Source organism: Gorilla gorilla, chromosome 21, assembly GCF_029281585.2.
Source record: "Gorilla gorilla gorilla isolate KB3781 chromosome 21, NHGRI_mGorGor1-v2.1_pri, whole genome shotgun sequence".
NCBI classification, from domain to species: domain Eukaryota; kingdom Metazoa; phylum Chordata; class Mammalia; order Primates; family Hominidae; genus Gorilla; species Gorilla gorilla.
The window spans coordinates 57,594,537-57,622,184 of NC_073245.2; the positions used below are offsets into that span (position 1 = coordinate 57,594,537).

At 45.8% G+C, this 27,648-nt stretch overlaps 2 protein-coding genes across 4 annotated transcripts in view; one reads left to right on the forward strand and one right to left on the reverse strand.

Moving 5' to 3' along the window:
• The first annotated feature begins 252 nt into the window (after positions 1 to 252).
• The window catches only part of SYS1 (SYS1 golgi trafficking protein), a 43,650-nt gene continuing 16,254 nt past the window's right edge, over positions 253 to 27,648 (forward strand). The window contains exons 1-4 of one of the 3 annotated variants that reach the window (XM_004062232.5): positions 253 to 1,429; positions 1,643 to 1,807; positions 3,418 to 3,485; positions 4,674 to 6,989. In XM_004062232.5, the coding sequence (XP_004062280.1) occupies positions 1,646 to 1,807; positions 3,418 to 3,485; positions 4,674 to 4,914 (471 nt within the window). In that variant the 5' untranslated portion in view covers positions 253 to 1,429; positions 1,643 to 1,645 and the 3' untranslated portion in view covers positions 4,915 to 6,989. Of the gene's footprint in view, positions 1,430 to 1,642; positions 1,808 to 3,417; positions 3,486 to 4,673; positions 6,990 to 12,059; positions 13,037 to 27,648 lie in introns of those variants that run through there. The other 2 variants (XM_055373063.2, XM_055373062.2) reach the window with 2 other exon arrangements.
• Positions 11,653 to 16,161, reverse strand: TP53TG5 (TP53 target 5). The gene is made up of 5 exons (XM_004062231.5): positions 15,956 to 16,161; positions 15,303 to 15,377; positions 14,976 to 15,106; positions 12,805 to 13,318; positions 11,653 to 11,780 (listed from the first exon to the last, which is right to left on the reverse strand). Exons 1-5 carry the CDS (start codon positions 16,001 to 16,003, stop codon positions 11,676 to 11,678), a joined length of 873 nt encoding a protein of 290 aa, XP_004062279.3. The 5' UTR covers positions 16,004 to 16,161; the 3' UTR covers positions 11,653 to 11,675.

A 27,648-nucleotide genomic window follows, 5' to 3' on the forward strand; every position in this document is an offset into this window, starting at 1 on the left:
AGGTTTAAAGAAGGAAGTGGCTTGCTGGTCACACTGGGTGGCATAGCTGGCCCTAAAACCCAAATTCTTTTCCTGGAACCACTTACTTCCCGTCTTTCCACTCCAGAGAGGGGGAACCTAGGATCAATGAAGTTGATGGGTTTTCGTCTGCTGGAGTAGGAATAAGAGAGTTATCAATTTGCTGTTGCTTTTTCTGTTCTTAACTCATTCAGCAAATATTTACTGACTGTCCACTATTCGGATTTGGAAGATAGATAAAACAGTCATGGCAGCAGAGAGGGTCAGGATTTACTCCTATGTGCGACTTCAGAACCTGTGCCTTTTTCCACTGGGCACCCACATTTTAAAACACCCACTACTCTTCCTTCTAATATAGTTCATCTGTGTCTCAGGGCAGGGGCTGTCTTATATATACATGTTCTAGCCTTCCTGCCACCCAGTAGGTGCGAAATCAATGTTGTGGTGTTGAGGAAACACTTGAATTTTATTTATTTATTTAGAGACGGAGTTTTGCTCTTGTTGCCCAGGCTGGAGTGCAATGGCGTGATCTCGGCTCACCGCAACCTCTGCCTCCCGGGTTCAAGCAATTCTCCTGCCTCAGCCTCCCGAGTAGCTAGGACTACAGGCGTGCGCCACCACGCCCCGCTAATTTTGTATTTTTAGCAGAGACGGGGTTTCTCCATGTTGGTCAGGCTGGTCTCGAAACACCGACCTCAGGTAATCCGCCCACCTCAGCCTCCCAAAGTGCTGGGATTACAGGCGTGAGCCACCGCGCCCGACCAACACTTGAATTTTAATCCTTACTTTGCTACTAACTGTGTCGTTGAAACAGTATGTTGCTTTCCTTCTCTGGCCCTTAGCTTAACTATCTGTACAGCGGGAACATTGGCAAACTCCTACGTGGAGGAGCTTGCAGGTCCACTTCAAGTTATCAGACTCTAACTAGGAGAAAACATTGAGAATTTAGGCTGAAAATAACGACACAGTTTATCACCTCGTTAATTCCCAAACACCATTACCGCGTCCTAAGCCACCCCACTTCCCTCTCCCCTAGCCGCCTTCCTTTAAAAAAAGAATTCCCCTCTAGAGGGCGCGCAAGCTCTGCGGCCTTCGTTCCTCTCCCGTTTGCCTTCACTCTTCCTTCTGCGCATGTGCTCAGTTCGCTATCCGGCTGCTTGTACCTGGTTCAGGAGGTTCAGGCAGAGGTTGCACCCACTACGCCTGCGCAACCTCAGCCCCGCCCCTCCGCTGCTTTCCCCGGAAACGTTTCTTTCCTACGCAGCCGCTCCTGCCGCTGTGGTCGCTGGAGCTTTGCCTCTCTAGGCCGGCAGCGCCTCTCCTCCATGGTCCTGTCTGTCAGCGCTGTTTTGAGAGCCCGCCGGTGAGGCCGGGCCACGCTTAGACACTTCGATCGTCGAGTCTGTCACTGGTGAGTAGACCCCAGAGGAGCTCGTGTACGGGCGGGGGCCGCGCAGGCGGAATGGGCTGGATTTCCCCTCACTCTGAGAATGGGTCTGTCCGCCCCGCCTTCCCCCTGACTCTTGGAATGGGCTCACCCCTTGGTTCCAGTCCCTCCTCCCGGGCGGGGCGACGTTGCCATGGAGACGGGCCGCTGGCTGAGGCCCGGCTCGTGTCCCTGCAGGGCATGGCGGGTCAGTTCCGCAGCTACGTGTGGGACCCGCTGCTGATCCTGTCGCAGATCGTCCTCATGCAGACCGTGTATTACGGCTCGCTGGGCCTGTGGCTGGCGCTGGTGGACGGGCTAGTGCGAAGCAGCCCCTCGCTGGACCAGATGTTCGACGCCGAGGTAGGGTCCCCGGACTGGGGCGGGTGGGGTCTCGGCCTCCCCGAGTAGGCTTTGTGGTCCATCACTACTGTGCTGTAGACGTGGCTGGGTCACCTTCTTTCTTTGTAGCCCTGGGAAAGGGATTTCACCTTTCTGAGCCTCAGCTGCCTCATCCATAAAATGGAATGACAGCAGAGGCTGATTAGTACAAAGAAAAGGGCCTGGATGTTAATACAATAAACACGTCTGTGTTCCAGGCAACTCTGATACATTTCCTTTCTGATACTCTGGGAAAGTGACTTGATTTCTCTGAGCTAGGTTCTCAGGTGCCACATCGGAGAGAGGGGTTGGATAAAAGAGCATTCATGCGGGTACAGTGGAAACTGCCTGGACTTTGGGGTCAGACAGGCGTCCGTTTAAGATCCACTTACTAGCTGTGTGACCTGGGGCAAATGTCACCTCTGTGAACTTGTTTTCCTGTCTTCAAAACCATGAGACTAGTTGCAGAGAGGTCGTGGACTGCAGTATAAAGAGCATGTGCTTTGGATTCAGAAAAGCAAGGGTTCAGTCTAGGCCTAAACATGTAAAACTAGCTGTGGGACCTTGGGCAAGTTGCTTCCCCTTTCTGAGCCTTTTCTGAAAAGTGGGCCGGATGCTCCTACCATGTTGCCCTCAACAAAATGTTACAAGGCCCAGAGGGGTTTAGGAATAAGAAGGTACTTTGTAAAGTGTAAAGGAGGCCTATAAGTTGTTACATCTAAGAGGCAGCTGTGGCGTGGTGATGAGCACAGTTCTTAAAGCCAGGAGACCTGGGATGGAGTCCTTGCTCCTGCTGCTTGTTTTCTGTGTTAGCCCTTGGGCAAGTTATTATCCAGAAAGTGATAAGAATTAAAAGAAAAAGAATGGCTTTGTGAGGTTTTTTTAGGGATAATATGAGATTATGTATGTCAAAGACCTTTCTTTGTCAGCTGAAAGTGTGGTGCAGATGTTTGGCATTTGATAGTATTGTGTTGGATAGTGGAGGTTGCACACCCACCATATGCCTAGTTGTAGTCTCGTAGGAGACCCTATCCTCCTGGGAAGAGCTGTGGGAATGCCAGGCTTTGTTGAAGAGCCATATGATGCACACAACCTGAGTTTTAGCCTAGGGATCAGCAAACCTTTCCTTTAAGGGTGAAGTAGTAAGGATTTTAGGTCACAATTATTCAGCTCTGCCATTGTAGCACAGAAGGCTGCTATAGACAAATATATAAGTGAATAGGTGTGGCTGTGTTTCAATAAAACTTTATGTACAGGAGCAGATGCCAGGCCTATGGAGCCATAGTCAGCTGAACGCTGTTCTAGACTTTACTCTTGTTGTTTATTACATTGGGCAACTTAACTTGTCTGAGCTTTTACATCCTCCTTTGTAAAATGAGAATAATCCCTTTCCACCTGCTGTGAGAAACAAATGAAATCCCATAATGGATGTCTATGAAAGCACCTATTGGAAATAGGCTGCCGTACAGATGTAGGGAGGTATTATCTTCTGTGCTCTGGGAAGAATGCTTGTTCCTTAGGAGGCTTGCTGAGATCCTGGGGCTCTGCCAAGTCACTTCTCCAGTATATTTCCATTTGTGATTCCCCCTCAGATCCTGGGCTTTTCCACCCCTCCAGGCCGGCTCTCCATGATGTCCTTCATCCTCAACGCCCTCACCTGGTGAGTATCACCAGTTTTGCTATCCAGCCTTTGGGCTCTTAGTGCTGGGACTAACTTCCTAAGTTTGGACATGAGACAGGCTGGCACTTGTTTCTGGGGAGTGGTGGAGTAAAGTGGGTGACAGAGGCCAGTTCTGGGACCGGCTGTATAATGGGCCTCCTTCCATTGCTGTTTTGACTTACCTGGAAAGCTCTTATGTCACTATGTTTGTGCTGCCTGCAAGACAACTTCCATCTCAGATAACTTCCCTGATGTGGAGTGAGCTGAGAAAGGATTCGACCGAGAGGCAGGAGAACTGGGTTCTGTTCTTGGTTTGTGTGCCATTGGCCAAGTTACTTGCCATGGGCCTCAGGCTCCTCTTTTGTCCATGAGGGGTTGGACTCAGTGATGTCTAAGGTCACACGTAATCATTGCCTGTCTCTTAAGAGGCAGTTTAGCATAGTGGTCAAGGTGTCAGGCTCTGGAGGCAGACTCATTTGGCATTGAACCTCAGCTTTACCACTAGTCTAGTGACTTTGGACAAGTTAATCTACCACAGTTGCCTCATCAGTAAAATGGGGCTAGTAATATTACCTACCTCATAGTTGTAAGGATTAAATAAGTTAATTCACAAGAAGGACTTAGAACAGTGCCTTGCATGTTATTATTATTCTTGTCCTTACACCGGAGGTTGAAAACTGGTGGGCTGACTTTGACCTAAATTTGTCTTCCAGATAGGTTCTATTTGGCTTACATAGATGTCAGCCCACACATGGTGTTTAAAACATTTTTTTCACTTAGTTGAAAATCAGGCTATTTTATATAAAAATCCAGATTTCTGGCTTCTCTTGAATAATGGAATGACTGACTGATTCCAGGCCAACCTTCTAGCATGATAAGATTTGCGTAGATGCAAGTAGCTACTGCACCCCTTTAGCTAGAACATGTATGCTTCAGGGTGTCACGATCCCCACCAATTCCTAGGATCCCCTAGTGACAATTGCCATCTATCATCAAGCTCATACTCAGTCAGCTTCACTCTTGACATTACCCGCCAGGTTCTTCTAGGCGTCTAGTATCATAACCCTTGCTTCACACTTATCTCGTCACTTCTGACCACTATGCTGCTGTCCTAATTGTCCCTACCCTCCCAAATAACCTAAGGCCAGGACAACCCAGTGACAACTCACTGCTGTCCTCTCCCCACAGTGCCCTGGGCTTGCTGTACTTCATCCGGCGAGGAAAGCAGTGTCTGGATTTCACTGTCACTGTCCATTTCTTTCACCTCCTGGGCTGCTGGTTCTACAGCTCCCGTTTCCCCTCGGCGCTGACCTGGTGGCTGGTCCAAGCCGTGTGCATTGCACTCATGGCTGTCATCGGGGAGTACCTGTGCATGCGGACGGAGCTCAAGGAGATACCCCTCAACTCAGCCCCTAAATCCAATGTCTAGAATCAGGCCCTTTGGACATCCTGCTGACACTTGGGCCCCTTAACACCTTGGGCTGCTCAGACCCTCCAGATGAGGTCCAGCCCAGATCTGAGAGGAACCCTGGAAATGTGAAGTCTCTGTTGGTGTGGGAGAGATAGTGAGGGCCTGTCAAAGAAGGCAGGTAGCAGTCAGCATGACAGCTGCAAGAATGACCTCTGTCTGTTGAAGCCTTTGTATCTGAGAGGTCAGGAAGGGGACCTCTTTGAGGGTAATAACAGAATTGGAACCATGCCACTCTTGAGCCACAATACCTGTCACCAGCCTGTTGTTTTAAGAGAGAAAAAAAATCAAGGATATCTGATTGGAGCAAACCACTTCTTTAGTCATCTGTCTTACCTCCCTGGGACAGCTGTTACCTTTGCAGTGTTGCTGAATCACAGCAGTTACCTTTGCAGTGTTGCCGAATCACAGCAGTTCTGTTGGAGAAACGCTTGGTTTCCGGATCCAGAGCCACAGAAAGAAATGTAGGTGTGAAGTATTAGGCTGCTGTCAGGGAGAGGATGGCAGATGGAGGCATCAAGCACAAGGAAAATGCACAACCTGTGCCCTGTTATACACACGTTCGTGTGCACCCAAGAACCGATGACTTTCTTCCAGTTCCTTCTACCAGGTCCCCATCCTGCTGCCAGCTCTCAACATAGCAGGCCATAGGACCAGAGAAGAATCCCAGCGTTGCTCAAAGTCCAACCATCATAAAGACACTGCCTGTCTTCTAGGAATGACCAGGCACCCAGCTCCCACTGGACTCCAGTTCTTTTTCCTGCCTTATTTAGAATTCTTTGGCGGGAAGGGTATGATGGGTTCCCAGAGACAAGAAGCCCAACCTTCTGGCCTGGGCTGTGCTGATAGTGCTGAGGGAGATAGGAATTTGCTGCTAAGATTTTTCTTTGGGGTGGAGTTTCCTCTGTGAGGGGCTTGCAGCTATCCTTCCTGTGTATACAAATACAGTCTTTTCCATGGTTCTGCCTGTACTTACTTTGTAATGCCACGGTTGAGATTGAGAGAGATCAGTGCAGCCAGGCAAGGGAACTTTAAAGAATTATTAGGCCACCTTCTCCCTTTCCTGGACCCCAGAGTCATTCCTCCATTTGGTTAAAATACTCAGTGCAGGGAACTCTTACATCCTATCTCCTTCACTTGCAGCGTCCCCTGCTATGCCTCAGGTGAACCACATAATTCTTGGGTTTCCGTTCCTACTTGCTAGTGATTTCTGAACATGTTCAATGGAGCGGCACACAGTCTAGACCCACTTCCGCATTGAAACCTTCACTGTTCCTCTTTGGTTTCTTCAGAGCTTTCCCAAGAGAGCTGTCCGTTTTCAGCTGTCAGTAACACAAATGAGTTTTGCTGTCTCCCTGAGAAGCCCATCTGACCTCCTGGCTCTCAGCCCTACGGAGTAGGGAGTTGATGCTGACAGGATGAAGGTTTAGGAATAAATATGCCTGGGAAGAGACTGGGAAGGTTCTAGGGTGAGGCACCTCAGTAACTCATGGTACCTTGGCCAAGTTGGAAGGAAGCAGTTTGTTAATGAGGCACAGTAATCCTGGCTGCAGGGTCTAGGAGGTAAGACCAGCTGGGATGACCTTCCCTGGGTTAATCAGTTTCCCTCTAGACAACACAAACTCTGCAGGCACGTGACTAACTTTGAAAGAACACCCATCATGTGGCTGCTGTCACCCTTGACCAGCTGTGGTGGTGGTTACTCCATCTGTGGTTGGAGCACCTCTTTGGGATTCACTTCAAGGTCTTGTGCCTATTTTTCTGCATATCTTCTGTGATGACAAATCTCTGTCCCCTGAGTGTTAATTTGATTTTTAGAAATGGCCAAAAGTCACGTGATCCAAACTTTTTTTCAGTAATATGGAGACTGAGCTGCATGGTAGTTGGGGATCAAAAATATGTGACCTTAATGAGATTTTTATGATTTCTAAAGTAACAATAAAAGCAGTTTTTAGAGTTGAGTTCCAGAGAGGGCAGGGCAATGGCAGTGACATGTTTGTCATTTTAATAATAAATAACATCTATTGAGTGCTTAAGAGGTGTCCAGCAGTGTGGGCTGAGTGCTTTATGTCTCTTTTCAAAATCTTCACAAGAACCCTCTGAAGTAAGAAGTAACGTCATCTGTATCTTAACAGATGAGGGAGCTGTAAGGAACTTACCCAAGGTGACTTTTTAGGAGCTGGCAGAGCCAGGATTTGGGCTCTAATAGTGATATTAATAAGCTCATTTTGAAGAGGTCAGTAGTTAGGGATATATAAGTTCTGACTGGCTAAACAGTCTGGTTAAATAGTCTATCACCTTATAATCATATCTTCTTGTCCTGTCATATTTTTTTAAATACCAAGGATGAATAGTACCTTATAAACATTACTAGCTTTCTAAGAAAAGCTGATATGCAGTACATTAAATATAGTCAGAGATTTCCTTTTTTTTTTTTTTGAGGCAGGGTCTCACTCTGTCACCCAGGCTGGAATGCACTGGTGTGATCTTGGCTCATCATAGCCTCAACCTCCCAGGCTCAATGATCCTCCTGCCACAGCCCCCCAAGTAGCTGGGACTATAGGCACATGCCACCACGCCCAGCTAATTTTTGTATTTTTATTTTTATTTTTACTTTTTTAGAGACAGGGCTTTGCCACTTTGCCCAGGCTGGTCTCGAACTCCTGGGCTCAAGAGATCCACCTGCCTCGGCCTCCCAAAGTGCTGGGATTTTACAGGTGTGAGCCACCAAGCCCAACTGGCCTTTTTTTTTTTTGAAACAGAGTTTCACTCCGACTTCATTACCCAGGCTGGAGTGCAGTGGCCCAGTCTCAGCTTACTGCAACCTCTGCTTCCTGAGTTCAAGCAATTCTCATACTTCAGCCTCCCAAGTAGCTGGAATTACAGGTTGGCACCATCATGCTTGGCTAATTTTTGTATTTTTCATAGAGACGGGGTTTCATCATGTTGGCCAGGCTGGTCTCGAACTCTTGGCCTCTCAAGTGATCCACCCGCCTCAGCCTCCCAAAGTGCTGGAATTACAGGCATGAGCCACTGTGCCCAGCATTGGCCAGAGATTTTCAGATGATCTTAGGAATGTGGGAAATCTATTTCCAAAGGATAAAGGAAGGTACCTAGATAAGAGAGTACTAGCCCATTACTGAGCTGGCATATCCCTTAACTCTCCAGGTGTCTGAAGTTGACCTCCCTTTTTCCCACCCACCACCTGAACTCTGGCCATTCAGAGAGAAAAGTGGAGACTCCTACATAGCTGATGGTCAGAATAGTTTATAACCCTTAAAGGAGGACAGGAAAGGAAAAAGGGATGTCTGGCTCAGAGGGTACTTCTAACCCTTCCCTCTAGGCAGCCCTGTCCATATCAGTGCCAAATGAGAGCCACGATGGCAGCCAGCAGACATCAGGGGGTACAATGGGAAGCTCCAGGACTCCCAACATCCTGGAGGGTACGCAGCTCAAACAGTCTCCCCTGGACAGGAATCCCCTTGGACTCCTTCCTCAGCGACTCCCAGGTCAGAGTAGCTTCCTTCTGCCAGCCCCAGAAGGCAGTCAGTGCACAGGTATGCAACACCTCCTTGTACCGGCAGCCCAGGGACCACGGAGTCTCAGAAGTAGGGCCCTGGGGACCTAGGGCAGAGGAGTAGGGATGGAATCAAGGTACAAGAGAACTCCTCTGTGGAGAGATTAAAAACTACTGTCTTAAGGTTTTCTGTTGTAAAGTAATAAAGGGTGGTAGAAATAGCATTGAGGCAGGAGGGAGTAGAGGAAGCTGAGGGTTTTAATCCCTGCCCTGCCACTACCTGGGCAAGTCGCAGTCATAGGTCCAATTCTGGAAGGCTTTAGAGAGCTGCAGTGGAGTGCAAAGTCCTGGAGTCCCATTACTAGCTGTGAGATCTTGGGTAAGCTATGTTACCTCCCTTACCTAGATTTCCTCATATGTAAAATGAGGGTAATAATGGTACTTATTTCCCTGGGTTTTGTTTTGTCTTGTTTTGTTTTGTTTTCTGGTAGGTCAACACTTACTTCTTTAAAATGGAAAAACTGTTCCCTCCCTGGTTTTATTGTGAAGATGCAATAAGATGTCACGTGTAAAGCGCCTAGCCCAGCCCCTGGCATGTAGGAAGTGATCCATAATTCTAGACAATTATTAGGCTACCACCCCCCTATCCATTTTACAGAACAGGAGACATTTTTCTTCTGAGCCTGTGTTTTCAAATGTTGGGGGATAGGCTTGCCAGTCCTCTAGGTACCACTACCAAGTATTGAGCTCCTATCTGGCATGTACTGCAAAGTGATTTATGTGTATTCTTACTCAGTCCAATAAGGTAAGCACTGCTATTTCCCCCATTTTGCAGACAAAGAAACAGAGGATTGGGAGTTAACAATTTTTTCCCCATTACAAAGTTGGTAAGAAGCTAGGCCTGTCTGCCTCATCTGCTTTTCACGTTCCAGTTATGTTTATGTGTGATCCAGACAATTGTGAGACGGACAGTCTTAGGGATCTAAATGCCATATTAGCAAAAGATTGTGAATGTAAACGTACGTTTGGCTTGTTAACAAGCAGCTAGTTCCATAAAGGTGAGTAGTTAGGTAGCTGCTGATAAGTGAGAAATGGAGCCAGGACTGACTGGCCACAGGGCTTTATTATGATGGCCCTGGCGTGGTGTGGGAAAAGGCCAAACATTTGTTCAATGCCCCACAAACTGGCTTCTCCTACATCAAGCTTGATTTGCTTAAACCCCCCTGAAACAGACATTAGTATCACTATTTTATAAACATGAAATAGGCTCAGAGAGGTCATGTGACTTCTAAAAAGTCACCCAATATAAAATCAGATTCAAACACTTCAATTTTTTCCCAGTTAACTGTTAAGCAGCCATTTCTAGGGTGGCTTCCTCCCCAAATCTGTGTTACTGGGCCCAGAGGAGGAGCTTTAGGTTGAAATGGTTAAACAAAGAGGGTGGTAGTGGGGAGATCCTGGTTGTGGAATTGTGGGAGGCAGGTGGCCAGAGGCCTAAGTGCCGGGGCAGGTGGGATGAGGTGGAAGGATGTACTGCTGGGATTCCCTCACTCCCAGACCTGCCCCTTGCTGCCCTGGCCATGCTGGGTCCCCGCCTTCGTATACAGCCCTCCCATATATTCGGTGGCGTTCCCAGTGGGCAACTGGGGCCCAACTCCGGCTCTCTGGAGCAAAGTGGAAGTTGCCAGTCTCACTCAGGCCCAACCCAATCCAGCCTCCACTTGGGGCTCCCCGGGAAGGCCCCCACGAAGGCTAGTGCAAGGGAGCTCCCCAGAAAGGGTCAGATTTTTTAGCTGGGAGGGCGCTGTCTTGACTGCCCGCTGACAGCGCACTCAGGACAGAAGTTCACGCAAAGGTTGATGGAATGGAAGAGTGAGCAGAGATTATTTTCGAAAGTTGATGGGATTGAAAATACCCAGCAAGGGAACTGCAATGGAGACTGTTCAGGAAATGGGCTGTAGTGCAAGCTGGGGGGGAAGACCGCTGAAAGTGGTTACTGGGGTGGAATTTGCACGGGAATTAGCGGGGTGGTGGGGGCGGAGGTAGGCACCGACCGTAGGGGAGCTCCAGGAAGACTGCGCTGGGAGCAGGAGCTCGGGAGCACGCAGCAGCCACTATGAGGTGCTAAGCAGTCCCCGCGCTGTGGCTCCGCCCAGGCTGGTCCGCGCGGCAGCTGATGCCCAGTCTTGGTGCCCAGTAATGGTGGGGAGGAGTGTGTGAGTGGGCGGGGTGGGAGGGGGGGAGAGTCCATCCAGTCGTTCTCCCTCTGTCCCAAACTGGAGATCTATCTGCATCGCTGCCCTGACCCCCAATCCCGGAGAGCTCTGTGCCCCTCGATGGCTCCACTGCTCTCCCGAGGGCGCCCACTCCATGCAGCCTGCCTCTGGGGAATATGGAGGTCTTCGTCCGGAGAAAACTAGGGCTCCCTTGGCTTTCCTCTCCCCAACGGCAGGGTTAGGACCCTGTGACTCCTACCGACAGAGGGTGACCCCGGCCAGATGGAGTCGACCAGGGCTTGGGGTTGAGGTCTTCAGATTGAGGGTGGACCTGCCATGTCACCCTGGAGCAGTAGAGATGCAGTACCAGCTCCCCCGCCTGATCCGGTGCCTTCTGTGATCTGTGACCAAGGCAGGACACATTTGGAGGCCCAGCTGACATCCACTTTTTGACACCAGCCACAGTGCAATCAGTTTTTGACAATCAATTTTTGACAATCAGGTCGCAATGCACGCGCATGACCTACAGGGTGCTAGGGCTATTCCGCCTGCCTCGTGACTCCTGAGCAGGCTCTCATTTCGCCTTTTCCCTTTCTTGGGAAAATGGAATGGGGAGCAACCAGGAGCCCTTGCTCCTGCCACTTTCTAGCTGAGTGAGCCTGGACAAGTTACTTGCTGCCTCCGCGCCGCGGTTTCCTCTTGCGAGCTCGCGGGGCGATTGTGAGGCACTTTGCACCCAGGAAGCACACGAGCGCCCTGACTTCACAGAGCGCGCCACTCAGGAGACCAGCTCGCGGAGGTGGGGGAGGGGTGCTGCTCGCTGGCTTCTTTGGTTCTAGACTGACCTTAGGGCCTCGGGGTGGGGGTGGGGGAAGCCTGAAGTCGCGACACAGGCTCCCTCTACCGAAGGCCTCTTTCCTTCATCCTTCCCAGCCCCAGACAAACAGGCAGAGTAAGCAGTATTCGTTTTAGGTGCCATATGGAAGATCTTATTTGTAGACTCGTGAATTTCGCCACCCATCCCTCCCCTTCAGCTGATTGCGCGATCTCCACCCTCTGCTCGCACCTCTGGCTCCCGTCCAGGTCACATCAACCTGCCAGCAGAAACCTCGGTGTTAGGCGCTAAGACTGTCCCCAGGGGGCGCTGGTCGTTTGGGGAGCGGGCGCAGGGACAAGGGTGCTGTGGTGTCTGGTAGGTTGGAAATGCCTTTGCTAAAAAGGAAAAGCCTCCCTTTAAGCTAGACCCGGTGGGCACTCACCCCCTTCCTTTCGTGGGACTTTCATTCTCCCACGAAAGGGCTGCGGTATTTTCTCTTTTTGCTAAGGAACTTTCTGCTCAGAGTAAATCTTTTTTTCCTTTCTTTTTTTTTAAGACAGGGTCTTGCTCTCTTGCCCAGGCTGGAGTGCAGTGGCGAAGTCACAGCTCACTGCAGCCTCGACTCCTGGGCTTAAGCGATCCTCCGACCTCAGCCTCCTGAGTAGCTGACACTACAAGCGCAAGGCACCACATCTGGCTAATTTTTAAATTTTTTGTAGAGACAGTGTCTCATTATGTTGCCCAGGATGGTCTTGAACTCCTGGCCTCAAGCAGTCTTCCTGCCTCGACCTCCCAAGGTGCTGGGATTACAGGCGTGAGCCACCATGCCTAGCCTGTTCAGAGTAAATCTTATTTGAGGCATGAATCAATCAAACATAAATGGAGAGTTGAATTGATCTAAGAGGGAATGGGATGCAGCAAAGCCCTACTTGACCATCTCCCCCCTCCCACATTTGGAAATCCTTAAACCCACTTATGTAGGCCTCTGACTGTGAGATTCAGAGCCACAGCAGTTTCCACCTCTGCTAAGGCCTTCAGGTAGTGAGATGGCTCACTTCAGTGCCCCTCCTTCCACACATCTCCTAGCTGTATCCTGAGACGCCTCAACCTAGTCACTACCCTTCTGTATGATGTTGGTCTAAGGCTTCCCCCTCTCTGGACATGAAGGCGGAGCCTCCCAGCACTGCCAGCCACACACCACTCAAGACTCCAGATCCTGAGCCCTGACTCTGGGGCCCAGCTCTGGGCCTGGCTTGGGGCTTGCATCTCACCTAGCCTGGCAGTGTTGTCGTCACACCCACCTTGTATGGATGCCACATAGGCATTTCAAGTGATGCGGAGCAGAAGCGGGTGCAGCGGCGCTTAACCCAGCGCAGGGTGGAGGATCTGCACATCACCCTGGGCGCCGGGAGGTGGATTCGTGTGGGCAGTCCCTCAAACCAGATCCACTGGTCGGCTACATCCAGCTGCTTCATGTGCCCCATGGGAGTTCTATTGCGGTAGAGCTTAATGAAGATGACTCGGGGGCCCTCGGTGAGTGGTTGCCTCCCCTGGGCTCCAGGGTTCAAGCTATCATCCCTCGATGTCCTTGGAACCTCAGGCTCTATATGCTTTTCTTTCCGTGGCATTGCCGCCGATGACGTTTTCTCCTTGTTCCTCATCCCTGACTGCACCTGGGACTTCCACTCCTTGTACTCTTTTTTCTTAGGGTCCCCTGTGGACTCTAATTTCTTGGACTTGAGTTCCTTCTCGGAGCACCCGATCTCCTGGAACTCTTCATTATTTTGTTTTGCTTTATTGCAGGCACTGTTTTCCCTGGCAGGGAGAGGAAAGGCAGTCAGCACAGCAGGACCGAGGCCCTGGTTCCCGAGACAGTTGCTATGTAGCCAGCTCAGGGGAGCCTGTTTTGAAAGGCTAGAGGGGCCTGCAAAGAAACTTCTCTACTGCCCAGAGGCCTTGTGCTGGTGTGAGGAGGTGTGATGAGCACTGGCAGAGGCATGTGAGAGATTGGGAAGGTGAAAGCCATGACTAGTAGTTAAGGCCCCTAAGAATGAATATTGTCTACATCATCTGCCACTAGATTAGGGTTCTGTCTCTCTGGACTTCAGCTGGGAGGGTGAACAGTCCAGTAGTTTTTCTAAATTGTGCTCCAAGAACCTTAGGGTTCTGAGGAGGTGTCTCAATGTCACCTCCCCTGACCCACTGGGGGCAGGATACCTCCCCCTAGCTCATAACAACACAATTGGGGCTTGGAAATAGATATTTGAACAGAGGTTTCACTGCTTTAATAAAGTTGGAAAACTGTTCAAGACCAGCCTGGGCAACATGGTGAGACTCTGTCTCCATACAAAAAAAAAAAATTTTAAGTTGGAAAATGATGGGGCTAGATGATCCTGATCCTTCTAGCTGTATGTTTCCTGATTGCCTGCAACTAGAGGCCAAATCAGAAAGAGGAGCCCAGAAAGGTGGCCTTGACAGAAATATTAAATGCTGAGACTTTCCCAAAGGGTGTCTGTAACAGACTGGGCCCCCTGCAAACCCCCAGTGGCAACACCATCCTAGCCAAGGGCGTGGAGAGAGATGAGGCCTTGCGCTGCAGATAATGGCAATACTGTGATGATAATAATGGCTCCCGCTGATTGAGTCCTCGCTCTATGCCAGACTCGGGACCCTTACAACTTGGGATCCTTACTATTTCTGTGAAGTAGAAGGCAGTGAAGCAGAGTGGCTTACAGAGCACAGGTGTTGGATTCAGACAAACGGGCTCAGATTCTGCTTCTGCCTCTTACCACCTGTGTGATTTGGGCAAGATATTTAACCTCTCAGAGCCTTAGTTTCCTTATCTGTAAAACTAGGATAATTCTGTCTACCTAACAGGATTGTTGTGAAGAATAAACTAAATGGGAAAATTCTTAAGTGCTTAACACTGTAGGATGGCACTTAGCAGGCACCAATCAATGTTAGCTTTCTTAATACTCTCATGTGACTTATGAGGAAACGGTTTGAACTTGTCTCGGAGGCATGGTAAAAATAAAAATAAAAATAAATTAATAAAGAAACCAAGCCTCAGCAAGATTAATCTTCAGATTTCAGGGGTCAGTCTGCAGGTGACTCTCTGGGTTATATTGACTTGCAGGGGAGGAGGAGGAGGAGTAACCTGTCTGTCTCAGTGCCCCAGGGTGAAGTGAGCACCACAACTGGATGATTACAACCATTGTTATGGCCACAGCTCTAATATCAGACAGGAATGGCTTCAAATGCTAGCTCTGCCACTTATCAGTTGAGTTAACTGAATGAGACAAGTCACTTCACCTCTTCAGCCTCAGCTCTCCAGCAGTAAAATAGAGTTAATAAATACCTCTCTCACAGAGCCTTTGTGAAAATTAGACTTGTTCTCTAAATTCCTTAGCACAATGCCTGTTCCCAGAAAGATGGCATTTGGGTCCATTATGGGGGCCAGGCCCCAGCTTACCCAGAGGAGATGCGGAGAATCTTTGGAACACTGAGCAGTGAATGCCAACACCTTTTGGCCAGCTTATGCAGTTCTTGGATCCGGCGGTTCGAGCTCTTGAGTAGCTTCAAGAGCGACAAGTTTTTTAACACCTGCCAGGGTCAAGAAACCAGGTAAATAAAAGCTTCAGCTTTCCTGGACAGCCTCCCTCTCCCCTGCCTGCCTCCGGCTCCGCTCAGCCAAGGGCCGGCCTGTTGGCTCCCCTGGGCCACTCAGCCTGGCAACCAGGGGCAGTACTGCATGAGTATATGAGCTTCCCCAAGCTGGGGCCAAAACAGGGCGTCTCACCGTTCTCAGACGGTTCCGCTCAATTACTTTGCTCACAGGCTGCTCTGTCTCGTCCCGCAGTTTCTCATCTTGCATCTGAGGGACAGAGGATAAGAGAGACATAAACTCAGAGGAATCAACCGGGTGTGGTGCCTCATGTCTGTAATCCCAGCACTTTGGGAGGCCGAGGTGGGTGGCTCATTTGAGGTCAGGAGTTTGAGATGCCTGGCCAACATGGTGAAACCCTGACTCTACCAAAAAAAAAAAAAATACAAAAATTAGCCAGGTGTGGTGGCATGCGCCTGTAGTCCCAGCTACTCAAGAGGGTGAGGCAGGAGAATCACTTGAACCCAGGAGGTGAAGGCTGCAGTCAGCTGAGATCTCGCCACTGCACTCCAGCCTGGGCGACAGAGTGAGGCACTGGAGGAATCCTCCTGAACTCCTCCATGTGCCTCTTCATTTGGCTGAGCATGGTTTGACCAATCCTAGGCTGGGAGTTTTGTCATCTTGGTCTGGGGACAGAACTGGGAGACCATTTTAACTCTCCTGACCTCCCTTCACCCTTTACCTTTTCCTTTTCTCCCATGCTGGAAAGCCCCTTTCCTTGGCATGGTGGATTCTTTGTTAAGGTCCCCTCTAGGGACTCACCCCCAGGGTCTAGTCCCAAGTCTGACCTTGGAAACCCTGCTGTTCTTGGGCCTCTTCTTTGCGGATGGACTCATGCTGGGGCTGTGAGACCTCAGAGACGAATGGAGCAACACCAGTGCCAGGCACCAACCCTGTTCCTCTCAGTTCAGCCAGCACTCAGGCTGGGCATCAGATGGTGGTGCTGGCTCTGTACCACCTGCAGCTGTGACATCACTGAAATGTGACAGTAGCAGGGCTGGGTCTCCAAGGAGTGTATGTGGCAGAGGTGAGGGGTAGAGGGTGAGAAAGAAATACAGACAATAGGCGACAGACAGCTGTGTGCATTGTCACAACCTCCCTGTGAGGTAAGAGGATTATCCCCTCTTTTTAAATGAGGAAGCCAAGGTTCAAAGAGGTTGAATAATCTACTCAAGGCCACACTAGATCTAGCCCAGCTAGATCATAGTGGGCTGGAAACCTAACCAAGGTCTGATAGTCAACCCATGAAACCAGGGATTCCCAAACCATGCTCATCCATTCAGTCATGTCGCCTGTTTTGACTGGGCGCCTGCTACATGCCAGGTGCTTTTTCTTTCCTTTCTCTTTTTTTGTTTTTTGTTTTTTGAGACAGAGTCTCGCTCTGTCGCCAGGCTGGAGTGCAGTGGTGAGATCTTGGCTCCCTGCAACCTCCGCCTCCTGGGTTCAAGCGATTTTCCTGCCTCAGCCTCCCAAGTAGCTGAGACTACAGGCACCCGCCACTACGTCCAGCTAATTTTTGTATTTTTAGTAGAGATGGGGTTTCACCATGTTAGCAAGGCTGGTCTCGATCCCTTGACTTTGTGATCTGCCCACCTCCGCCTCCCCCAGTGCTGGGATTACAGGCATGAGTCAGTGCGCCTGGCCTTGCCAGGTGCTTTTTCTAAGTGCTAGAATAACAGAAAATCCTTGCCCTCAAGCTTACATTCTAGTGGAGGGGAAACAGTGTGTGTGCTTGTAAATGTTTAATAATTGGCTCTCTGAAGCAAAATGTATATGTGTTTGTATTATAAATTTTACTGATAGAAATCAACAAATAATAAAATCCTATAATACTCTTTATTGTAACTTCTATTAGTGAGTTGCATCTTATAGTATGCTTTTCTTGGATTTTGCCTAACCCCTCTATTTATAGCAACCTATGGTTGTAATGGATAAACAAGTATAATACCAACATTAATGTTTGTATTTTCATTTACACTAAACAGTAAGAAGAAGGTGAAAAAGTGAAACAACAGAGATATTGAAATTTAACTCATTTATCAATGATTTCATTGACCTATTTGCTGAATTAGACCATAGTTTTTGAATACTGGAGGTATATTTCTCAGATTCTTTTTGTTATTTACAATCGAATAGCTATGGGCAGGACACTTGCTTATGTTTTCTCTTTTTTTGTTGTTTTTGGGGGATCTTTTTTCAGATCTATATATGATTCATATATGATATATTTCTACTCTACAGATATACAGATATAAAGAATCCTAAGAACATAGATAATAGTAAAAGGTAGTAAAAAATAGAAAGTGACAAGTTTAAGCATTTTTCACCCTATGTTTTTAATATCACTTATTTAATTGGAAGTTGCTATCAATTACATTTTAATGATGGCCATGCCTAACAACCAGCCTGCAGAATTCCTAGAAGTGTAACAGTAGACTTTTGTGAGCCCTTATGAGTCAGCCCCAGCACGCCAATGCTACGTCAGATGGAAATAAGTGCCTGGAGAACAGCAACCAGGGTAAAGGGAACAGGGAGGGCAGAGGTAGAGGGTTTGGTATATTAAAAAGGTGGTCTAGGAAAGATTCACCAATAGAACGAGATTTGAGCAGACACCTGAGAGAGAGAGGGAAGAGGAGAATGAATGGTGGTGGGAGAAGATGAGGCAGAGAGGGAGTCGTGGTGGGTTAGGCAGATCACAACAGGCTGTAAAGGGCGCTGGCTGCCCTGAATCCCTGGTGCCCAGCTGGCTGCATCAGAATAGTATGAAGAGCTTGTGAAAAACATTTTTGTGGGCACCACCCCATTCAGCAGGCCAGTCAGATAACCAATCAAATGTGGGACCCACTCCACACCATTCCACTTCTAGTGGGGAGAGATGTACATGCACAGGGGGTGGGTGCTTAGCTCTGAATGGAGGGGTGAGGGGCCAACCCTACCTAGGCTGTGGGACATATAAATATCCTTTCTTATTCAAGTGAAGGTTAGGTAGTGGGTTAAACTGCTGCTGTGGCCTAGGAAAGAAAGCAATGTGGTAATTTGTCAAGGAAGACACAGAGGGTGCACCCTCTCTCTCTCCTGTCTACCCCCATACTCCTTGGCTTCATAACCTGCTCAGACAGGTTATGAGCAGGGGGGTTGGCTGCTCTGCCTGCTCAGACATACCCCTCCTTGCACACAATTTCAGCTCTGATCAACTGGACTTCACTGAACAATGCTGCTCTGAGGCCCCAGTGCCTGGCGGGCTGTATCAGAATCATCTATACTCGCTACTCAACTCCTGAGCTTCCAGGGCTGGGGAATCACTGTGTGCTAGGCACTGAGGGACAGCAACATTATAGACAGAGCATGCCTCTGAGTTCACAGGCCAAGGGGATAGGTACCCCAGAAGGTAGACTCCTCAAGGGCAGTGATTCTCGTGCCTCAGCCTCACCAGTAGCTGGGACTACAGGCACACATCACCACGCCCAGCTAATTTTTGTATTATTAGTAGAGACGGGGTTTCACCACGTTGGCCAGGCTGGTTTCAAACTCCTGACCTCAAGTGATCTGCCCACCTCGGCCTCCCAAAGTGCTGGGATTACGGGCGTGAGCCATCGCACTCAGCCCTAACCATTTAAAAAAGTAGTTGAGTGACATTAAGTACCTTCTCTTTGTACAACCATCATGGATATCCATCTTTAAACTTTTTTTATCCTATGGAACTGGATCTCTGTATTCCATTAAATAATAACTGCCCATTTTTACCTCCCCCATCCCGTGGCAGCCATCGTTCTACTTCCTGTCCCTATAAATTTGACTACTCTAGGAACCTCATATAAGTGGACTAATACAATATTTGTCTTTTTTTGTGACTGCCTTATTTCACTTAACATGTCTTCCATGTTGTAGCATGTGTCAGAATTTCCTTCTCTTGTCCGGGCACGGTGGCTCATGCCTGTAATCCTAGCACTTTGGGAGACCGAGGCAGGTGGATCACCTGAGGTCAGGAGTTCGAGACCAGCCTGGCCAACACGGTGAAGCCCCATCTCTACTAAAAGTACCAAAAATAGCCAGGCATGGTGACGGGCACCTATAATCCCAGCTACTTGGGAGGCTGAGGCAGGAAAATCACTTGAACTTGGAGGGTGGAGGTTGCAGTGAGCCAAGAGTGTGCTACTTCACTCCAGCCTGGGCAAAAGAACAGCACTCTGTCTCAAAAAAAAAAAAAAAAGAATTTCTTTTTAAGGCTGAATAATATTCCATTGTATGTATAGGCCACATTTTCTTTCTCTGTTCATTCATCGATGGACATTTGAGTTTCTTCTGCCTGTTAGCTATTGTGAATAATGCTGCTGTGAACAAAGATATACAAACATCTCTTCAAGGCCTTGCTTTCAGCTTTTGTGTATATACCTGAAGTGGAACTGTGGAACTGCCGAATCATACGGTAATTCCCTTTTTAATGTTTTGAGGAACCACCATATTGTTTTTCGCAGTGGCTATACCATTTTACATCCCCACCAACCATGTACAAGGATTCCAGTTTCCCTATATCCTTGCCAACACTTGGTATTTTCTGTTTCTTTGATAGCCATCTTAATGGGTGGGAGTTCCACTCTTTTGTTTTATTTCCTCTCATACTTTGTTCTTTAATTTCTTTAGTTAGGTTTACTGGGGTATATTTTATATACAGTAAAATTTACCTTTTTTAGTATACAGTTCTTTAAGTTTTGACAAATGCATACTAGTGTAGAATACCACAGTCAATATATGGAATGGCTTCATAACCCCCCTAAGTTCCCTCAAGCCACCTCTTTGTAGTTAACTCCTCTTCCCACTCCCAGCCCTGGCAACAAACTGATGTGTGTTTTCAGTCTCTATAGCTTTGCCTTTTCCAAAACACCATGTAGGTGGAATCATACAGTATGCAGCCCTTTGAATCTGTATTTCTTTCACTTAAGATTTGCACATGTTGGGTATGTCAATAATTTGGGTTTTTTTCATTGTTAAGTAGTATTTCATTCTATAAATATGCCACAGTTTGTATGTGTAATCATTAAAGGACATCTGGGCTAGTTTCTGGTTTTCAGTGATTATTAATAAAGTTACTAAATACATTTGTGTACAGGTTTTTGTGGGAATACAAGTTTTTATTTCACTTGGATACATACTTAGGAGTGGGATTACTGGATCATATGGTAATTATATGTTTAACTTTAGAAGATACTGCCAGAATTTTCCAAAGTGGCTGTACCATTTTATATTTCCACCAGCAATATATTCAAGGTCTAGCTGACTCACATTCTTGGCAGTATTTGGTACTGTTAGATTTTTATTTGTTTGTTTTGTTTTTAGCCACTCTAGTAGGTATGTCATCATATCTTATAGTAGTGTTAGTTTGCATTTCCCTAATGATGAATAATGTTGAACATATTTTCATGTATTTATTTGCCATCTGTCTTTTTTGATGAAGTTTTTGTTCAAGTCTTTTGCCCATTTTTAAGTTGTTTCTTTTAAATATAATTGTGTTGAATGTTCTTCACTAATTCTGGATCTCTTTATCAGATATATGACTTGCCAGTATTTTCCACTAGCCTGTGGTTTATCTTTTTGTTTTCTTAACTATCTATTTAAGAACAGATTCTTAATTTTGATGAAGTCCAATCACTTTAATCACTTATTTTTTTTTTTTTTTGAGATGGAGTCTTGCTCTGTCACCCAGGCTGGAGTGCAGTGGCGCTCTCTTGGCTCACTGCCAGCTCCATCTCCTAGGTTCATGCCATTCTCCTGCCTCAGCCTCCTGAGTAGCTGGGATTACAGGCGCCCGCCACCACGCCCAGCTAATTTTTTGTATTTTTAGTAGAGACGGGGTTTCACCATGTTAGCCAGGATGGTCTCGATTTCCTGACCTCGTGATCCACCTGCCTTGGCCTCCCAAAGTGCTGGGATTACAGGCATGAGCCACCACACCCGGCCACTATCACTTTTTTTAAATGGGCTATGCTTTTGGTGTCATATCTAAGAAATATTTGCCTAACCTGAAGTCACAGAGGCTTATGCCTATATTTTCTTCTAAACATTTTACAGTTTTAGTTTTTTAAATTTAGATATTTGATCTATTTTTTAGTTAACTTGTATATAGTCTAAGGTATGGATTAAGGTTCTTCTTTTGCTTATAGATATCCAATTATTCCAACAGGATTTTGTTTTGTTTTGTTCAGAGACAGAGTCTCTCTCTGTTGCCCAGGCTAGAGTGCAGTGTTGCACTCTTAGCTCACTGCAACCTCCGCCTCCTGGGTTCAAGTGATTCTCCTGCCTCAGCCTCCCAAGTAGCTGGGATTACAGGTGTGTGCCAACACAGCTGGCTAATTTTTATATTTTTAGTAGAGACAGAGTTTCACCATGTTACCAGGCTGGTCTCGAACTCCTGATCTCAAGTGATCTGCCTGCCTCAGCCTCCCATCGTGTGAGCCACCATGCCCGGCCCCAACATGATTTTTTGAAAAGACTACCTCTCTCCTTTGAATTTTAAAATCACCTTACTGATTTCTACATAAAATCCTACTAGGATTTTGATTCACCTTTGGATTCATTGTTCTGAGTCATTCCTTCCTTTTTCTGTGCATTTGCAGTTGAGTTTTTTTCTCAATCTGCTTCCTGCCTGTAAAATTTTGGGATGCAAAGGCCTCTTTTTACTTTTTAAGATTTTTTAAAAATTTGAAATGATTATAGAGTCAAAGATGTTGCAAAAATAGAAAGGTCCTATGTACCTTTCTCCCAGTTTCCTCCAGAGGTAACACTGGACAAAGCTAGTACAATATCAAAAGCATGAAATGGGCAGTAGTACAATATACAAACCGTGTTCAGATTGTACCAGTTTTACATGCACTCATTTGTGTGTTTCATCACCAAAAAGATCTCTCTTGTGCCATCTATACCTCCCTCCTCCATCCAGTACCTAATCCCTGGAAACCACTAATTTGTTTTTTGTTTTTTTGTTTTTGTTTTTGTTTTTGAGATGGAGTGTCTCTCTGTTGCCCAGGCTGGAGTGCAGTGGCGCAATCTTGGTTCACTTCAACCTCCGCCTCCCAGGTTCAAGTGATTCTCCTGCCTCAGCCCCCTGAGTAGCGGGGACTACAGGCGTGTGCCACCATGCCTGGCTAATCTTTTGTATTTTTAGTAGAGGTGGGGTTTCACCATGTTAGCCAGGATGGTCTTGATCTCCCAACCTCAGGTGATCCGCCTGCCTCAGCCTCCCAAAGTGCTGGGATTACAGGTGTGAGCCACCACGCCCAGCCTGAAACCACTAATTTATTATCTACTCTATAATTGTTGTCATTTCAAGAATAGTATATGAATAAAAGCAAGTGAAGGTATTAAAAATGTTTTATGAGTGGAATCATACAGTGTGTGACCTTTTGAAGTTGGCTTTTTTCACTCAGCATAATGCTCTTGAGATCCAAGTTATTGCTTGTATCAATAGTACTTTAAAAATCACAGAAAGTTTCAAAAAATATACATACAGGTTTTGTGTACCCTTTGCTCATTTTCCGCCAATGGGTGGGAAAATCTTACATACCTTTGGTATAATATCAGAACCATGTATAAATTCAGGTACACCATCACAATCAAGTATAGAACTGTTCTGTTATCCCAAGGCTTCCTCATGCTATTCATAGCCACAGTCACCCCTCCTTCCTCTCACCCCAATCCCTAAAAGTCCCACTTCATCTCTATAATTTTGTCATTTTGAAAATATTATATACATGGAATCATATAGTATGTAACCTTTCAAGATTGGCTTTTGTACTGGCTTTTCCATATAATGCCCTTTATATCCACTCAAGTTGTATCAGTAGTTTGTCCCTTTTTTTGCTGAGTGCTATTACATATAACACAGTTTGGCCATTCACCCATTGAAGAATGTTTGTTTCCAATTTAGGGCTATTATGCAGGTTTTTATCTCCACACATAATTTTCATTTCTCTGGAATAACCTTCAAGGAGTATGAATGCTGCCAAACAATTTTCCAGAACATCAGCAATGTTCACACATTGATACAGCTTCTCTGCATTTTGACTTGCTTTTAGAATGGTCACTATTTTATTTTAGCTGTTTTAATAGGTATGTAATGATATCTTACCATAGTTTTAATTTACATTTCCCTAATGGCTATTGAAGTTGAATACATTTTAGGCCGGGTGCAGTGGTTCATGCCTATAATCCCAGCACTTTGGGAGGCTGAGGCGGGTGGATCACTTGAAGTCAGGAGTTCGAGACCAGCCTGGCCAACATGGTGAAACCCCGTCTCTACTAAAAATACAAAAATTAGCCGGGTGTGGTGGCATGCACCTGTAATCCCAGCTACTTGGGAGGCTGAGGGAGGAGAATTGCTTGAACCCAGGAGGTGGAGGTTGCAGGGAGCCAAGATCGTGCCTCTGCACTCTAGCCTGGGCAACAGAGCAAGACTCTGTCTCAAAAACAAACAAACAAACAAACATATTTTAATATGCTTATCTGCCATCTCTGTATCCTCTTTGGTGAAATATCTGTTCACGTCCTTTTCCCATTTTCTAATTAGACTGTTTGGATGTTTGTTCTAGAAAAAGAGTCTTGCTCTGTTACCCAGGTTAGAGTGCAGTGGCATGATCATAGCTCACTGCAGCCTTGAAATCCTGGACCCAAGTGATCCTACCAAGTAGCTAGGACTACCGGCGCTTGCCACCATGCCCAGCTAATTTTTTTTCTTTCAAGACAGGGTCTTGCTGTGTTGCCCAGGCTGGTTTTGAATTCTCCTGGCCTCAAGCCATCTTCCCACCTCGGCCTCCAAAGCACTGGGCACAGGTGTGAGCCACTGTGCCCAACCTCTTTATCTGTATTTTTACTTTTGAGTTTTGAAAGTTCTTTATATATTCTAGATATGAGTCCTGTGTAAGATGTGTGATTTGCAAATATTTTCTTTCTAAATTTGTACGTCTTTTATTTCCTTTTCTTCCCTTATTGTACTAGCTAAGACTTCCAGCACTACATTGAATAAAAGTGGTGGGAACAGACATTCTTGCCTTATTTTTGATCTTGAGTGGATATATGACATATATAGTATATGTCACTAACAATGGAGTACCAAAATATATGAGGCAAAAACTGGTAGAACTCCAAGGAGAAATAGACAAATCCCATTATAGTTGAAGACTTCGACGACCCTCTTTCAATAATTGATAAATCAAGTAGGCAGAAAATCAGTAAGTATATATTTTATCTGAATACCACCATCAATCAACTTGATCCACTGGCATTTATAGAGCACTCCATCCAACAATAATAGAATACACATTCTAATACAATAATAATAGAATACACATTCATATCTAGCTCACATGGAGTATTCAAGAGATAGTACATTCTGGGCCACGAAACACACTTGAACAAATGTAAAATGATAGAATCATAAAAAGTATGTTCTCAAACCACAATGGAATTAAACTAGAAACCAATAACAGAGAGCTGGAAAATCCCCAAGGTATTTCTAGAATAAACAACACACTAGTAGGTAACAGGTGGATCAAAAAAAAGTCTCAAGAGAAACTTAAAAATATTTTTAACTAAATTAAAATGAAAAATATAGTTTACCAAATTTGTGGGATGCAGCAAAGGCCATGCTTAGAGGAAAATTTATAGCACTAAATGCATATATTAGAGAAGAAGAAAGATCTAAAGTCAATCTAAGCTTCAGAAAGAAGAAACTAGAGAAATAAGAGCAATTTAAGCTTAAAGTAAGGAGAAGGAAATAATAAAAATCAAAGCAGAAATCAATGAAATTGAAAACCAGAAGATGATAGAGAAAATCAGTGAAACCAAAAGCTGTCTCTTTGAATTATCAATAAAATTAACAGATCTCTAGCCAGGTTAACCAATTTTTTTTAAAAAAAGAAAGAAGATACAAATTACCAATATTAGAAATTTGTTTGTTTGTTTGTTTGTTTTTGAGATGGAGTCTCACTCTGTTGCCCAGGCTGGAGTGCAGTGGCGTGATCTTGGATCACTGCAACCTCCGCCTCCTGGGTTCAAGTGATTCTCCTGCCTCAGCCTCCCGAGTAGCTAGGATTACAGGCACATGCTACCACACCCGTCTAATTTTGTCCTTTTAGTAGAGGCAGGGTTTCACCATTTTGGCCACGCTGGTCTCGAACACCTGACCTCAGGTGATCCACCCACCTTGGCCTCCTAAAGTATTGAGATTACAGGTGTGAGCCACTGCGTCCAGCCCACATGTATTATTTAGAAATGTGGTGGGATTTTTGGATTAATAGAAGTGTATTTAAGCAGGAATACATAAAATCATCATTGCTAGACTTAATATGAGATGTTAAATGTTTGATCCAATTTTTCTTCCTGGATAAGCTTTTCTTTCCTATCCCTACCAGTTTTGAAAACAACACCAGAAAAAGACGGATCCGATTCCACATAGAGCTACTGGATGAGTATTTGATAATGGGTCTGAAATTGGGATAGACATGTGCTGATCTTACACAAGTCCAACAAATTAAGCCAAGATGTTTGATGAGCCCTCGATGAATCATCATTGGTTAGGGTCATTGTGCTGAATAAGTACCCCTGTTTAAACCCAGATTTATGGCCAAATGCTCAGGTTGCAGTTTGTGGAGATATGTCATATTCAGCTGGATTGAGGGTCATGGGCAGAGGGGCCAGGTGTGATAGAGTATACTTTGGGAGAGTCATCTTGGTGACCCAGTGCACAACTGCGCCTCTTGACTCATGTATTATTCAGAAATGTAGTGTTTAATTTCCATATGTTTGGAGATTTACCTATTATCTTTTTGTTATTGATTTCTAGTTTGATTTCATTGTGATCTCAGAACACATGCTGTGCGATTTTGATTTTCAAAAATTCCTTGAGGCCGGGAGCAGTGGTTCATGCCTGTAATCCCAAGTCTCTTGGATGCCATGGTAGGAGGATCACTTGAGGATAGGAGTTGAAGGCTGCAGTAAGCCATGATCGGCACCACTGCACTCCAGCCTGGGCAATAGAGCAAGATGCTGTCTCTTTAAAAAAATTTTTTTTAGTTGACTTTTATTCTGTGACTTAAGATATAGTCTTGGTGAGTTCCATAAGCATTTCAAAAGAATGTGAATCTTGTTATTGTTATGTGAGGTATTGTCTAAATATTAATTAGATTCTTTTGGTTGATGGCTTTTTAAAGTTCTTATACATCCTTGCTGCTTTCCTGTCTAGTGTTTCCTTTTTTTTTTTTGAGACAGAGTCTTGCTCTGTCGTCCAGGGTGGAGTGCAGTGGCACAATCTCGGCTCACTGCAGCCTCCGCCTCCCGGGTTCAAGCAATTCTCCTGCCTCAGCCTCCCGAGTAGCTGTGATTACAGGTGCCCGCCACCACACCCGGCTAATTTTTATATTTAGTAGAGACAGGGTTTCACCGTGTTGGCCAGGCTGGTCTTGAACTCCTGACCTTAGGTGATCCACCCGCCTTGGCCTCCCAAAATGTTGGGATTACAGGTGTGAGCCACCATGCCCACCCTTCTGTCTAGTATTTCTATCAAGTGCTGAGAGAGATGTGTTGAAGTCTCCAACTTTAATAGTAGATGTCTATTTTTTTTTTCAGTTCTACCAATTTTTGTTTCATAGATTTTTAAGATGTGTTGTTTGGTATCTACACATGTATGATTGCTATGTCTTCTTTGTGATTTGACCCTGTTATTATTATTTAATGTCTCTTTTTGGCCCTGGTGATTTTCTTTGCTCAGCAGTCTATGTTATCTGATATTGAAATTGCTAACTCTGCTTTCTTTTAATTAATCTTTGTATGGTGTATCTTTTTTCATCCTTTATGTTCAGTCTACCTATGTCATATTTGAAGTGAGTTTCTTGTAGAGAGCTTATTTTGGGTCATTTTTTTCACTCCGTTTTGCCAGTGTCAGAGTTATAAAGTATATTTATAGACTACCTGCAGTTAATGCAATTATTTGTTAGGGTTTAAGCCTGCCATTTGATTGTTTTCTTTTCGTTCCCTCTGCTTTTCATTCTTCTCTTTTATTTCTCCACTCTTCCTATGGGTTAAACAGTTTTTAGAATTCCATTTTTATTTATCTATGGTGAAGTTTTTTTTTAAGTGTATCTCTTTGTGTAGGTTTTTTAGTGGCTGCTTTCTATATTACATCATACATAACATAATCTATGACCATCTACTGGTATCGGACGCTTTTGCCACTTTGAGTGAGGGATAGAAGCCTAACCTCTATTTAGGTCCCTTTACCCTTCTCCTTTCATAATGTAATTGTCTTAAATATCTTCATTACATAAATTGAATCCACATCAGACCATGTTATATAATTTCTGTTTTAGCCATCAAACATAATTTAGAAAATGCAAGTGAAGAAGGATAGCCCATCATATTTACCCATATTTTTATTATTTCCATTGTTCTTTCTTCACTCCTGATGTTTCGGGTTTTCTTCTTTCATCATTTC